At 35.0% G+C, this 16,903-nt stretch overlaps 1 protein-coding gene across 1 annotated transcript; it reads right to left on the bottom strand.

Annotated features, from left to right (window-relative positions):
* Positions 1-8,085: 8,085 nt before the first annotated feature.
* cstf1 (cleavage stimulation factor, 3' pre-RNA, subunit 1) lies at positions 8,086-15,794 on the bottom strand. Its single transcript, XM_073826054.1, has 6 exons — positions 15,732-15,794; positions 15,233-15,417; positions 14,806-15,083; positions 13,092-13,289; positions 12,303-12,693; positions 8,086-8,763 (listed from the first exon to the last, which is right to left on the bottom strand). Exons 2-6 carry the CDS (start codon positions 15,399-15,401, stop codon positions 8,504-8,506), a joined length of 1,296 nt encoding a protein of 431 aa, XP_073682155.1. The 5' UTR covers positions 15,402-15,417; positions 15,732-15,794; the 3' UTR covers positions 8,086-8,503.
* Positions 15,795-16,903: the final 1,109 nt, after the last annotated feature.

Below are 16,903 nucleotides of genomic sequence, written 5' to 3'. Positions count from 1 at the left end.
ATGGGTCTGGAAGCAAATAATAAAATACAATTAATATAATAACTGTGTGAAGTTACACGTCTTTCGTTGTTGATGTCAAAGCACTGGCATGCATGCAATCATACTCTACACTATTATGAAGCTATAAAGAAAAATATGACCCAGAATACTTAAAAAAAAAAAGAAAAAAAGAAGTTTACTTGCACTGGGAATAAACATTATTTGTGTTGACCACAATGTTTTTTTTTTGCAGTTTTTTAATTTTTGCAGCAAAATTGTTAGTGAATAAGCTGAATTGAAAATGTAGAAGCCAAAATTAAGAATATTTGGCATACACACACACACTGTATGTATTAAACATCAAAACATAAGGTAAGTTATAATATATGTTTTTTATTTTGTTATGTAAGTTATTTTGTTACACTGCAAAAACTTATTTTTGTTTTGTTTTCTAGTATAAATATCTAAAAATTCCTGAATCAAGATGCATTTACCTGACAAGTAAAATTAATTAAGAGAAAAATTATCTAATCATCTATAATGAACAAAATTCATATATTTTTTTTTTTCAGAAAACAGGACAAAATATCTTAAAGGGATAGTTCACCCAAAAATGAAAATTTGATGTTTATCTGCTTACCCCCAGGGCATCCAAGATGTAGGTGACTTTGTTTCTTCAGCAGAACACAAACGAAGATTTTTAGCTAAAACTGGTGCAGTCTGTCAGCCAAATAATGGGAGTGGATGGGCACCAGACCTTTGGGTGAACTATCCCTTTAAGTCATTTTACTTGTCAGGTAAATGCATCTTGATTCAATAATTTTTAGATATTTATACTAGAAAACAAGACAAAATTACTAAGTGAGAAAATACATATACATACATATACATATAGGGATGATGTCCTGGAGCTTATATTTCTAAAAATGTCAAAGCTAATTTTCAAATAGACGTTATCTTTATGAACATACCAATGCTATTTCACAACAATTCGTAAGTATTTTATGAGGTGGCTAATTTGTCAGATTTTGTACATTTTCTGTGAGGGGTACGTTCATTCATACAAATTTCTACGAATTTGGCACCTTGTAAAATACGTACGATTTTTTACAGAAAGTATGAATTCGTATGAGCTAGGTCGTATAAATTTGTACAAATTAGCCAAATCATATAATATGTACAAATTGCCGTGACGTCTGGTTGAACATACTGCATATATGAAGTCTAAACAAGTACATTCTTGCCTAAAAACTCTTAAAACACAAAAACAGTATTATTTTTTAAAATTACAGTGAATTTGGGTGTCCATCATAAGAAATATCACAAGTGGAGTGATACAAACTGTGAAATGGTTGGAGTTCTGATATCACTAGAATATCACACTCCTCTTTTCCGATGGGGATATAAAATACATCCTGCAAACCGCAACTGAATCAAATTATTTGCGATATGCTCTTTGAAGTCCCAATCTAAATCAAATTATTTGCGATACACGCTTTGAAGTCCTGTTTTGAATCAAATGATTTGCGATACATGCTTTGAAATCCCGATCTGAATCAAATAATTCATAATACACGCTTTGAAGTCCCGATCTGAATCAAATGATTCGCAATACACACTTTGAAGTCCCATAAAAACGCTTTGAAACAGTGAATCATTTTGCGATGCAATGGCTTAACTGATTCAGTTTCAAAAAGCTCTGATACTGTGTTCTTTGCTCGCTTTCTCTATATAATATATTTGTTGTTTGAATAACCATGGAAATGAAATCATTACAATTAATAGGCCTAACTTACAATGTTTTATATTAAATGGTGGTCATGATGAATACAGTCTCCGTTGTACTAAAAACATGTCATGATATGACACCCATTATCTGGTAATTGCTTAAAAAAGACAGGTTTATAATGTGTGTTGTTAAAGGATTACACTAACATTAGGTTACTGGAGTTTGGTCAGCCTCCACCTATGGAAAGAGAAAAAAGTTTTTAAAAGCACCCCCCTCTGCTTTTTTCACAAACTAATACAATAAAAAACTGAACTATGAAACAGTGTGTATAGATATATATGTGTAAGAAATAATAATATAAATGCTTTTTATGCTTGTTATGTATGACAAATTGTGTGTGTGTGTGTGTGTGTGTGTGTGTGTGTGTGTGTGTGTGTGTGTGTGTGTGTGTGTGTGTGTGTGTGCGCACACACACTTTAATACAATATAGATATATTAATTTATATGTTAAAAATATTTTATTTTTGCAAGCAAAAATCTTTAGACTCTAAACAATGTGTCTTTTTTTTTTAAACTCTATAATTTTCAGTTGTGGTCTGTTAGAAGCTGTGAATACTCTGGACAAACATTACAACTGTAATTATTTGTTACGCCTATTACGTGTGTAAACACTTCTTTTGTGAAGCCAATGAGCTCATTTGACCTTCCCTAAATACAAACAAATAAATACAGATCTGTTGCACAGTAAGTGAGGCTAAGCCACACTGGCTGTGAATGTGGCTTTGTACTAGCACTATTAAGAGCCTGACCAGCAGAAGAAAAGAAGGATCTTGAAACCGTATGAGGAATTACCCTTCTGCGTCAAATATTTAGACAAACATTGGGCAACTTATCCTTAAAAAAAGATTGCTGCTAAAAGCAATTCTTACCTCAGAGGGAAAAAACCTATTCTTAGATATTACAAACTCATCGTTGGCATTTACTGAAGAAAAACTCCACACTACTGTGAATGCTAATGTAGTGTTCAACTGTGTGTTAGTTTACAGCAATTGCAGACCAGGTTTTAAGCAACTGTCCACCACACACAGAAACAGACAGCAACATTAACATATGAGGATGTTGCTGGGTCACACGTATAGTTCTCCAGTGGATTCCTCAGAAGAGCTCTGCAAACAGTGGTTGGTTGCAGTGTCTGTAAATGACTAATATGCTATTTCATCTATATGTGGCAGTGGTGGTGGCCGCTGTTTCCTCTTCATGCATCTCTTTCTGTGAGTGCTTTGCTTCACCAAGCCACAAATAATATAAAAAATAGAAGAAAAAACCCCACACTCAATTTACACAAAGTTGTTGAGAAGCATCTATATGCTGTAATCTGCAAAACTGAGCAAACCAAACAAAGGCCAGCAAATAAAAGTTTGAAATCAATTTGAGGAAGGAAATACTGCTGATTATTTTGATAATAGTACTACCATGATGCAAAGGCATTATGGGTAGTCAAAAAACCCACTCTCAAGTCTTTACAGCATCTCTGTCTTAAATATGGTTCCATCTTTGAATTGTACACTACTGTAACGTTTGGAGTCAGATTAAGAAAATAATACTTTTATTTAGCAAGGATGCATTATATTGAGCAAAAACAATAGTAAAGACATTCACAGCCTAATACTACAAAATATTTTAAATAAACGCTGTTTTTCAGATTATGATTTTGATCATGTGACACTGAAGACTGGAGTAATGATGCTGAAAATTCAGCTTTGCCATCACAGAATTATTTATATATTTTTAAAATCCAAGCACATACATAACCAATCTGTGTTCCAAACTATCTCCTTACCTTAGCCCGATTCACAACGGTAAGCTTGTAATGTTTTCTAATTTGAGTGGTTCAGGTCGTTCGTCTTTGCGTCGTTACTTCACGTCTGTATAACGATAAAGGAGTCCTGTCTGGATGCTGCTCATTTGTAGCGTCTTCTTACAGCAGCTGGAATAATTAAACTTGCCAGACTTGTTTAGAACGAGTTCTAAAGAACATTAAATTGCTTTTTGAGGTTAAACGAACATTTTTTTCCCATGGCATTCGAATGGTCTGACAATTGATTGTACAGAAATTCAAATTTGCAGATAATGCTAATTCACACCAAATACGTTGATATTGTTAACATGAACAATTTGAGAACAAAATATAACAGTAATGATAATTTGCACGGTTGTACGTAATCTGAGCAAATTTTAAGATCGTTATATTTAATCACCAAAGAGATTTGCACTTATGTCTCGATTTGGCCAGTTACCCGGATGCGCGGCTATAGACCATTTCAAGCGCTATTCGGCGGCTTAAGGAAGTGACGTCGTTGGTCCCAGGACGTTTCCGGTTAGTGATCCAGCGCATTCAAAACAATGGCGAGAAGCGCTTTATGAACAGTGGGATTGCGGTCATATATATACAAACTTCCTGCTTAAATGTCTAAATTAAAATTAGATCCTTGTCGTTCGGTGGTTGTGTGCTCCCTCTGGGGCGGTACTAACATTCTGAGACGTGTTTAACGGTAGATTTCCGCGAAACGTAACGTTACCCGTGTTGCGGCAGTGAAGGAGAAGGCTGGATAACAACAAGCAACTCTAGGATAAACAGCGCACATTTCGATTCAGGCAAGTAAATATCGTTTTTAATTAATCGGTTTATTTGTATATCTTTACGTTAACTCTTCAAGTATGATGCTGCATAATTTAAAGTAGCATTTTGTCATTGTTTTAATGTTTACATATGCATCTAGCTTTCGTGTGTAACGTTAATGAAAAAAGGCAAGTTTTTTATTTCTGTTTTATTTCTGTTTTATTGCTAAGTGTTATGTGGGTTAAATTCATATTAGTCGTCTAGTTATTTTGTCAGTTGACAAATGCAGTGAGTAACATGAAAGTACGTGAATGTTGTATTGTGTAACAGTTAAGGGCAGTAGTTTACAAAACGTAATGTTTATGGTAAATATTATTTTCCATCACATAAGCTTTGGTAATGTTAATTCCAAGATGTACTGACGTATTAAGCAATAATAGCATTATTTTTTATATTGTGCATTATATTAAATAATTGTTTTTCTACTTTTATCCTTATATAATGTAAACAAAATTTATAGAGGTGATTTCTAATATCATTTGTTTCTTAGTCTAGGAAGCATTTTGATGTAAGCAGTTGTAAATATGCAGCAGGGTCACTAAATCTGACAATACAGTGTAATACTGAAATTTGTTAGCTCCCTGTAATTCCCATAGAATTGGTTAAATGTTATATACATTTTCATAATGATGGCTAATATCCTTTGTTTTGTTTTCTAGAAAGTATTCTAAACTGATGTAAACAGTTGCAGAAATACAGAAGGGTCACCAAATCTGAGAAGGCAGTGTAAGGAGAGCCATCATCTGTAGACACCCAAGGACAGCTGATCATCCTGCAGTGACAAACCACATCTGACCATATCAACACCCAGATGTGATTGAGAACTTGAGTGTAGTATTCAGTAATTTAGTGTAGTACTTAAAGCGACTGATGACCAGACCAGATACAGACTGCTGCTTTTGATATTTGTTCCCCCTTTGTACTCCATTTCAGTTCAAATGTTGTTTCAGTTGTTGTTGTTTCATTTGTTGAAGCATTTTATGTTCATACAAATATTTACATATCAATACATGTGCTGGAAATAAAAACAGTTGAAAGTGAGAGAATGCTTTTTGTTTATATACAGTACTGGTCAAAAGTTTGGACAAAGTAGTTTTTTTATGTTTTTGAAATAAGTATTTTATGTTTATTAACATGATTAATTATTTAAATGATTTCTATTATAAAAAAATATGTTGTGCAAAGCTGAATTAGCATCAGCCTTTACATTACACCAGTATTCATTTTCACATGAATATATATATATATATATATATATATATATATATATATATATATATATAATTTGTGTGGGTGTGAACAGTAAATACGTGCATAAAAACATATATGAATGCTTTATGTGTGTTTGTGTGTGCATTTATTAATCTGCAGATATACAGGTTTATGTAAAACACGTTAGCCAGCATTGAATTGCGACGATCTTGTTTATTTGTGATCACATGATGATTCGGAGCATTCATACCCTCCACTTGCACTGTTCCACAGCAACAAACTTGACCAAACTAACGTTGAACACATGTTGAAATGAATTCAACACGTAATAATAGCATCGAGCGCTTAGTTTAATAGCATACATTTAGCGTTGTTTGGAACGATATGTATTGTGAAAAGTAATGTACTAATGAAAACAAATATTTAAACAGAAATACAGACTGACCACGCAATGCAAGTAAATTAATCACGAACAACCTCCGGATATCTTGGGAACAAAACATGAAGTAAGTTGCACTGCTTGCTTCAGACTGATGACATCCATTGTACGAATAAATGTTCACAATATTTCCGTTCATGTGATATGCTTTTAGCAATCTCCCGTGTACACGCACGCAGCATCGATTAGTTAATGAGCAGCTTTTTTTTACCTTAACTAGCTTTTTCGCTAGATTTTAAAAGAATGTGTTCGTATTGACAGATCGGAGAAATAGCGCTACCGGAAATGTTTCAGGACCGGACATGCGCAGTAACGTTCCAACGCGCTTGTTATTGTTTACATCCTTGAAATGGAGATGTAAACAACAACATAGATTGCACGGGTAATATACCGTACTCCTGAATATTGTTCTGCTCATTTATGCCGTCTAAACCACGGGGGAAAAATGTGTGGAAGCTGCTAAATCATATAGAGAAGGACTTAATAAGCAGGAAAGGGCACTTTGACAAACTAAAGTTAATAGGTTTTAAACATACGTACGAGCAGTATTAATTAAGATATTAGCCTAATATTTCACCTACCTGACCGGAAATTATCAGAACAAACACAAATGTTGTCAAGATTCTTGCCCTGGAAATCCTTGTTCAGTTTGGCCAACCACAAACGCATTGTTCCTCAGACAGCTTTTTGCACTCTTCTTCTTGATTTGTTTTAACTTGGCAGTCTATAGTACTCCAAATGCTTTTCCCAGACCAACAGATTAGTACAGCCCAAATCATGACAATAATTGATCATTTTCACCAGCAATAATCAGCCAAATATGCAATTTTTTGTTCAGGTTAGAGGCATTGTTTACATTCACTGGCGCAAATATGGCTGATTAATGGCACGTAGTGAAAACACTATTGTAGAACTTTTTTCCAGTTGGTCAGAACAAATACATTAAATATGTTACTTGTTCAGATGACATTTTCCAGTGAAACTTCTTACCTTTGACATACTTTTAAGTCACCTTCTTACACCTTAAAACATTAGATTCGTCCTCCTTAGGACTAGGAGCCATTCATAGCACAACCCAAGTGGAGAAGATAATTTAGAAAATAACTGCAATTGCAGGTTTCAAACAGAGAAACAGGCAAAACTTACAGACTGCAGCATTAAATAAATTAAAACTGAAAAACATTTCAAATAGTAATAATATTTTACAATAAATATTTACTGCATTTTTGTCAAATAATTGCAGCCTTGGTGAGGATAAGAGACTTTTAAAAACAAAGTCTTACTGACCCCAAACTTAAATGGCAGTATAAGTCTAGAGGGTTTTTTACTCTCAGAATTTTCTCATGGTCTAATGGATTAAGAAACGAGTTGCACAACAAAGTTAAAAGCTCATGGTTAGGAGTTTGTTCAAATCCTTAAACCAAAGTTTGAGCAATAGAGTATTTTCACAATGCGTCATCAGTCAGCCATATTGCCACTAAATCAATTAATCAAATAATTTCACATTTTGTATTATTGCTGCTGAAAATGGTCAATTATTGTCATGTTTTGGGCTGTACTAATCGGTTAGACCAGGAAAAACATTGAGCACTATAGACAAAAGTTAAAACAAACCAAGGAGAAAAGTGCAAAAACTTGGTCTGAGGAACAAAAGGCATTTGTGGTTGGCCAAACTGAACCAGGATTTCCAGGTCAAGTATCGACAACATTTGTGTTTGTTCTTATTTCCAGTCAGGTAGGTGAAATATTAGGCTAATAACTGCTCCTATGTATACTTACAACATATTATGACAACCCTATATGATTTAGCAGCTTCCAAGTTTTTTTTCCTGTGGTTTAGACAGCATAAATTAGCAAAACAGCGTATTCATTAACCGTGCAATCCATGCTGTTGTTTGCATCAGAGTATCGCCTTCTGGTAACTGACCAAACCATGATAAAAGTGCAGACCCTCTATAGCAAGCTGCTACAGTTCAATGACTCGATGCCATTTAAAACACTTCAGATACATAAACATGAAAAAAATAATTAAATGGCACAAGAAACAACTCTCCCAGAGTATTTTAATAAAAAAAGAGCACAGTACACAAATCAAAATTGGAAAGAGGACATTCTAGGCACTTGCTGTGGCAGAATATTACTCATCTACTTGTCAGATACACAAATAACACAAAAAATGTTCTTCTGTCTCTATCTTCGAGTGAATATCAATGCAACTTTATGGCTGATACTTGATGTTACTAAATGGTAGTAAAGTTCTAAAAATCTGAAAACGATTGCTCTCAGATAATTTGTAAAAGAGCACCACCCGACAGTAATACAAAGGAACCACAGTCATAAGTTCTCTGCTTACAAAACAGTTTTGTGTGTTAAATGATATGCAGCCTTGGCAAACAAGTCATACACAGCGTGGACATTTCTGTGTTTGGGACCTGCTGATAAAAAAAATAAAATAAAAAATGTCTCAGTCTGTGGTGGTGCGGCGATACCAGAATCGTGCTCTGAAGTCATCGCTGCAAGTCATGAAGCCGGGGTTGGTGGGTGAGTGTACGATACAGCGCACAATGTTATTGTGGCCTAACGAGAGCAGGTTCTTCCTCTCGGCTGTGCGTGAATCCCAACAGCACAAGCTGATGGTTCGCTCGTCCGGCAGCAGCACATAGTCCTCCGTGTGGTTGAAAACACCCTGAGTGCGGTGCGTTTGTCGCCCACTGAGACCCGCACCTGCACGACAGGAAACACAATGAGGGTGAGCTGGCAGCAGAATGTGTTAGCCGCAGTGAAAAACACTGGACAGGTGGCGTGATGACAGAAGCGGGATTTCCAATATATATGTCAGGATATTATATAATTACCTCAAATTGACCAATGGAAGTTCCAAAGTAACATTAACTACTAGCACTTCTTACTGATGCATCATAATAAATATTAAAATATGAACTGTTCCAGTTCTAGATGCTGATAACATACACTGTTTTTTTCTGATTCAATTTAATTCAGATTCTCAGGCTCTACATTTGATTCGATTCATATTTATTTCAGTACATTTTAGTCTATTTTGTTTACAAATAAAATAAATTCACTCCTATTTAATGCCGTAAATTCTACACGTATACATGTTTCAGACTAATTTAAACCAGTAACTGATTTAAGAGTCATGCGATTCCAAAAAGTGGGCTGCATTGGTTGTGATGTATGTTTTTGATTCACTAAAAAAAAAGTCGGTTTACAAGAGTGATTTTCTTGTAAGCTGGTTACGCTATACATTTTTTAATTTATCAGTTCATTAAAAGTTATTTGTCCAAGGAATCAGACTGTACTGGTCATGCTGTATGGTTTTTCTTTTCAATTCACAAAATGACTATGATGAGTGTGTCATTTGCATGCTTTTGATTAACTAAAAAAATTATGTTCATAAGAGTCATTTGTTTGGCAATCAGATCTCAGTGTTTATGCTGTGTTTTTGATTCACTATAAAAAAAAACTGACAAATAAAAGTAATGTTCTCATTAATTGGACTAAATATTTAAATAGTTTGAGCTTCCAAAATGCAGGTTAAATGCGGCTTCAAACGATCCCAAATGTGGTTGTACATGATCGTAGCCTAGGAAAAAAGGCCTTATCTAGTGAAATTCTCTTTTTTTTTTTTACATTTATATACTTTTTAAACCTCAAATGCTCATCTTGTCTTGCTCTGCCTGAACTGTTTTTTGCAGTTCAAGACAGTTAAAGGGATAGTTCCAAAAATGAAAATTTGATGTTTATCTGCTTACCCCCAATGCATCCAAGATGTAGGTTACTTTGTTTCCTCAGAAAAGCACAAACGAAGCTTTTTAACGTAAACTGGTGCAGTCTGCCAGTCTTATCATGGACGTGAATGGGCACCAGACCTTTAAAGGTAAACAAAAACATGCACAGACAAATCCAAATCACACCCTGCGGCTCGTGATGATACATTGATGTCCTAAGACACGAAACGATCGGTTTTTGTGAGAAACTGAACAGTATTTATATCATTTTTTACCTTTGATACACAGCCACGTCCATCTGTAATGTGCACGAATTTGGCATCAGTCACGTCACATGAGCACACGCTCTGTCGTAGAATACGCAAAAGCCGGAAGCGATCTGTCGCATGTATACGACACTCATTGTTTACACAGTGCACAGAGATTGTGTGTATAGCGGCTATTCAAAATGGTAATTACTTGCGCGTATCCTGATTGTTTAAACCGATTTAAAGCTAAAAGATTACATTAGTTTGCGCAAACTCATCCGGGACTTTTCACTGATTTCCCCTTACGGCGTTTGCGTATTCTACGACAGAGCGCGTGCTCATGTGACGTGACTGATGCCAAACTCGTGCACATGACAGATGGACGTGGCTGTGTATCAAAGGTAAAAAATGATATAAATACTGTTCAGTTTCTCACAAAAATCGATCGTTTCGTGTCTTAAGACATCAATGTATCATCGCGAGCCACAGGGTGTGATTTGGATTTGTCTGTGCATGTTTTTGTTTACTTTTAAAGGTTTGGTGCCCATCCACATCAATGATAAGGCTGGCAGACTGCACCGGTTTTCGTTAAAAATCTTCGTTTGTGTTTTTCTGAGGAAACAAAGTTACCTACATCTTGGATGCATTGGGGGTAAGCAGATAAACATCAAATTTTCATTTTTGGGTGAACTATCCCTTTAAGGTATGTCGAAAAGCTCCCATCCATTTTCTCCCCCAACTTCCAAAATCATTTCAAAATCATCCTACATCGCTGCAGAAGTACCGACCCAGTATTTGCAAAGTGAACATGACATTTTTGTCAACACCCTTGAGAGAAAATGAGATGGGAGTTTTTCGACATACCCTAACTGTCTTAAACTGCAAAAAACAGAGTTCAGGCAGAGCAAGACAAGACGAGCGTTTGAGGTAAAAAAAAAATAAAAGTCTATAAATTGTAACTAAAAAAATAAATAAATAACCGATTGTTTCGCTAGATTAGGCCCTTCTTCCTCAGCTGGGATCATTTACAACTGCATTTGGGGTCATTTGAAGCCGCATTTGAACATTTTAGAAGTTCAAACTCCAGGCACCATAGAAGTCCATTATATGGAGAAAATCCTGAAATGTTTTCCTCGAAAAACAATTTCTTTACAACTGAAGAAAAAAAGACATGAACATCTTGGAAGACAAGAGGATGAGTACATTATCTGTAGTTTTTTGTTCTAAAAGTGAACTTCTCCTTAAAAATGGAGTGGAACGTAGACTGTGTCGTGTTTTTAATTCAATATAATGAACTGACTCATAAGAGTCATTTTCTTGTGAATCAGACTGCACCGATTAAGCTTTACATTTCTTTTAGTCACTAAAAAAGGCATTGATTCGTAAGAGTCATTTTACCAGAAAGTGGACAAATTAATAGAATTTTGTTTCTTGATATTATTTTTTGATTACATTTGATACTGACTGCAAACTAACATTCATGTCTGAGGTAAAAAAAAAAAAATTATTTCACAAATAAAGATTCAACCGTGAGAACCCTGGGTATTATGACATGTATGGTGTTTTATCCGTTTAAAGCAGAGGTCTCAAACTCAATTCCTGGAGGGCCGGAGCTCTGCAGAGTTTAGCTCCAACCAGCTCCAGCTCACACCTGCTTGGAGTTTCTAGTAATCCTGAAGACCTTGATTAGCTGGATCAGGTGTGTTTGATTAGGGTTGGAGCGAAAATGTGCAGAGCTGTGGCCCTCCAGGAACTGACTTTGAGACCAGTGGTTTAAAGGCATCTTCCCATTCTTTTCTCCTCTTCTTATCGCTATGAAAGCAGTGAAGACTTACATCACTTCTCTTGTTGCCCTTAGACTGGAAATTACAACCAAAAGCCCCATAATGTGGCATTGTATAGGTATTTGTTTTATTCAGAGTGTTGCTGTAAAAATAGCAACAGGTGGCAGCAGTAGTTCACTGAGTGCAGCCATTTCATGCCACTGAAATAACGGCGCACCCTATAGTCCAAAATATGTATAAAACGATGAGGATTTTTTTTAGATAATGTAAATCTTACGTGGGTTTTCTGCAACATATTTCAGTAAGAGACATCATTTATATTATTTCAAGCCAAACAAGTCTTAAAACTCAGGGCTCCCTTTAAGAATCAATACTGCGATTGCTTCAAATGAAAAATTGCTACTTTTCCTCTTTTTAATCATAATCTTTCATCTAGCCTGTGTAATTCATAATATAACCCTACCTATAGTTCTCCATCTTACCTGTGTACTTGACCAAAGTCCGGCCAGTGGAAATTTCCCAGAGTTTAGCAACTGAATCCTTCCCACTGGACAGAATATACTTGGAGTTCTTGGAGAAGACGGCCGAGCAGACCTCAGCGCCGTCGTGGGCTTTCTCAAAGGTGGTCACGCACCGGTTTGACACCCCATCCCACAACTTGATGCTGCCATCTTTGCTGCAGGTGACGTAGCTGTTAGCGCTGGGATTGTAACAGACTCCGCAGATGGTGTCTGTGTGCTGATCTAGAGGGTTGCAGGACACAAAACACTGGAAAGTGTTGACGTCATATAGACGCAAGGTTGGGTGCTGCGTGCCAACTAGTAAGAAATCCCCAGATGGGTGGAAAGAGATGGAACGCAGCATTTCAGCTTCCTGTAGAAAATGTAAGAGAGAATCATTTTAAAGAAATCCATGCAATAAATGACAGTCCACAACTGATCTTTTATAAACTCTCTTTTTCTTTAACACAGAAGTAAGCCTATGGGTGAGACTTCCAGTTCATTAGGGAAATAACGAGAAGAATAACAGCGTGCAGTAAATGGTAAAACTGTTTGCACTGCAAACCAGTGTGTTCATAATTAAGATATGATAAAATACATTCAAATAATATGGTAAGTCACACCAATTTGCAATTAAAAAGCAGTAAAACAAGCTGATGCAGATGAGATCAGAAGCTAGACCTATAAATTATACACTCTGACAGGAAGAAAAAGGTGGATACAAACCTTCTCAAAACTAATTTAGAAGAAAGATTTTGTTTGACTTTATACCTGTACGTGCTTGAAGGCTCTTTTTGCAGATGGTTTTGAATAATCAAACAGTTTGAGGGTGTAATCACGTGAACCAGAGGCCAGGATCTGTTCGGTCGGGTGAAAAGAAAGGCATGTGACCTCATCCACATGATCATACAAAGTTCTGATTACAGGATGGTTCTCCATATTCTGCTGGGCCGTTTCATTCATCATCACCTAAATCGTACAACAGAAACAGAAAGTTGTTTAACTGGAATAAACTACATAATATTAAATTAGCCATGAAACGGAAATTGTGATGCACGTTACCAGTCAAAAGTTTTTGAACGGTAAGATTTTTTTTGTTTTTTAAAGAAGTCTCTTTTGCTCACCACCCTGCATTTATTTCATTCATAGCACAGCAAAAGTAGTAATATTTTGAAATATTTTTACTATTTAAAATATATGCTTTCTATTTGAATATATTTATTCCTGAAATCATTCTAACATGCTGATTTGCTGTTCAAGAAACATTTTTAAAACAATATTTAAAACAGTTGAGTACATATTCTTTCAGGAATCTTTGATTAATAAGAAAGCACTTATCTGAAATAAAAAAAGCTTTTTTTGGAAAGAAATTATAGAAATTAATACTTTTGTTTAGTAAGGATGCTTAAAATTATTCAAAAGTGATGGTAAAGACATTTATAATGTTACAAAAGATTTTTTGTTTCAGATAATTATTGTTCTTCTGGACTTTATATTTATCTAAGAAACCTAAAAAAAAAAAATCTACTCGGCTGTTTTTAACATCATTATAATAATAATAAATGTTTTACTTTAAGAAGCAAATCAGAATATTAGAATGATTTCTGAAAGATCATGTGACTGGAGTAATGACGTTTAAAATTCAGCTTTGAAATCACAGAAATAAATTACATTTAAATAAAAAATTAAATCGTAAAAATATTTGAATTTGAATTGTTTTTGATGTACTTTGGATCAAATAAATGCAGGCTTTGTAAGACTTTTTTGAAAAACATTAAAAATCTTACTGTTTAAAACTTCTGAGGTAGTGTACATTATGAAAAAATGAAAAAAAGTAGGGCAGGAATTTGGTTCAGCATCAGATGTTGGTTTAGATTTTAAGGTCATTGAACTCTGAAGTGGAGGCTAGTTTTTAAAAGAAAATTCAACCATCCTATATGTGAGCCTGGACCACAAAACCAGTCTGCATTAAATTAAAAACCGGTAGCACAGGAATTTTTTTGTAGCAATAGCCAAAAATACATCGTATGGGTCAAAATGTTTTGATTTTTCTTTTATGCCAAAAATCCTTAGGATATTAAGTAAAGATCATGTTCCATGAAGATGTTTTGTAAATTTCCTACTGGAAACATACCAAAACCTAATTTTTGCTAAGAGCATTTGGACAACTTTAAGAAAGATTTTTCCAATATTTTTTTTTTTTTTTTTTTTTGCACCCTCGGTTTCCAGGTTTCCAAATAATTGTATCTCAACCAAATATTGTCCTATCATACATAAACGGAAAGCTTATTTATTCAGCTTTCAGATTCTGTATAAATTTCAATTTTGAAAAATTGACACTTATGACTGGTTTTGTAGTCCAGGGTCACATATGTCTGGATTAATTGTTCACAATGAGATCTACAACAGGCATTTAGAAAAGAGATAAGGCCAATCAAAAAAGAAAAATCAGCTCAGAAAACAACACTGACTGGTTGGCACTCACCTCCAGCGGCATGGCACTTTTGGCCAGCATTCGCTCAGTATCCAGGATCTTAATTGAGGCGTCAGCGGAGCCCGTTGCTATGAGCTGCCCATCACGACTGTAGGTGGCCACACGGCACGGACCCTTATGGGACGTCACATAGCAGGTCTCGTACTCTGACGCTTCTGGAGACATGGTCTGCACATCTGCATCAAACTCCAGATCGATTCCCACACCGGGCGCCACAGTGTCTGAGCGGCCAATGGCGTACTGTACCGCACTGTCATCGTTCTCCATTCCTATGACACAAGATAAAAGTACTTTCTGGATTCTTTGATAACAAATTATTCAGCCTAACAAAGTTGCTTCATATTTGTAAACCAGTAAACTATGCTTGCAAATTTTAGTGTCTGAAACTGACAAATTTGTATAGATTAGGGGATCATACCTATCTTGGCCAGCTGCATGAGCTGTTCTGATGGAGACACCACATTTGGGGGCTTCACCTCACTGATCAGGCTGTTGGCGATGGTGGTGTAGCCATCATACAGTAGCTGGCTGATGATCAGCTGGTAAAGGTGCTGTCTGTCTTTTAGTGTGGGCTTGGGCCGGAACATCTTTGCTGCTTGATGCCTGCAAATGAATGAAGCAAGATGGAAACGCTCAGATTGCAGGTAACGTTAGTTTTGTAAGCTGCCCAGCTAAATAACATACTTGAACGCTTTCTAAAATACTCAAAATGTTGTCTAGGCAGGCAACTTAGATTCAAAACAGACCTATTGTTGTTTATTCTAGAGCATTGTTATCGCAAATCTGAATGTGATATAGTAGTGTATACATTTAACGGTAGTTTATAAATGCTTTTTGAAACAAGGCTTGAAGCAACTAACAATTACTATATCAACGGAGTTTCATTCATTTAAAGTTGCATATAATTAACGACTTACCAAATTCACGACTTCTGGAGGCAAGCAAACACGCTCTGTACGTCTGACGTCACGACGTACGCCTATGCGATGGAGTTGTGGGAATAAACCTCATAAAGTAAAAGTCTCCGGTTAACCTAAAGTAAAAGTCCCTGAGAGGTTGTTTTCGTTAAATTTTCACACAGGTTATTTTGCACGATTTTAGAACTTTTTTTGAAGCAAATATTAATATTGATCACACTCTGTGATTGATTAAATTATAACTTAATATTAATAAAACAGCTTACATTACGTAACGCTTAACAATTAATTTGGAAATTACACTACCAGTCAAAAGTTTTTCAAAGAAGTCTCTTCTGCTCACCAAACCTGCATTTATTTGTTTTAAAGTACAGCAAAAACAGTAAAATTTTGAAATATTTTTACGATTTGAAATAACTGTTTTCTATTTGAATATATTTTAAAATGTAATTTATTCCTGTGATTTCAAAGCTGCATTTTTAGCATTACTCCAGTCACACGATCCTTATATATATATATATATATATATATATATATATATATATATATTGTGATTTTTTTTTAAATGAATAGAAAGTTATAAATGTCTTTATCATCACTTTTGATCAATTTACATCATCCTTACTAAATAAAAGTACAACCCCCCCCCCCCCCCCCCAAAAAAAAAATATACAACCAAACTAAAAAAAAATTATACTGACTCCAAGCTTTTGAATAGTATAGTGTATAATGTTGCAAACCCTTTTATTTCAGATAAATGTTGATCTTTGGATCTTTCTATGAAAAAATGTACTCAACTGTTTTAAATATTGATTGAAATAATAATACATATTTCTTGAAAATTAGCAGAAAGAGACTTCTTTTAAAAAAAAACATTAAAATCTTACTGTTCAAAAACTTTTGACTGGTAGTGTAGGTTAAAAAATATAATGCAAAAAAAAAAAAGCTTTGCAACATTATAAATGCTGATCTCTGGATCTTTCCTTTCATCAAATAATGAAAAAATGTACTCAACTGTTTTAAATATTGATCGTAATAATAATACATATTTCTTGAACAGCAAATGAGCATATTAGAATTATTTCTGAAGGATCATGTGACACTAAAGACAGGAGTAATGATGCTAAAAATTCAGCTTTGAAATCAGGAATAAATTACATTTGAAAATGCAT

Source organism: Garra rufa, chromosome 20 (assembly GCF_049309525.1).
Source record: "Garra rufa chromosome 20, GarRuf1.0, whole genome shotgun sequence".
NCBI classification, from domain to species: domain Eukaryota; kingdom Metazoa; phylum Chordata; class Actinopteri; order Cypriniformes; family Cyprinidae; genus Garra; species Garra rufa.
The sequence above is the reverse complement of the archived record's forward strand: the minus strand, read 5'-3'. Positions and strand labels throughout refer to the sequence as shown.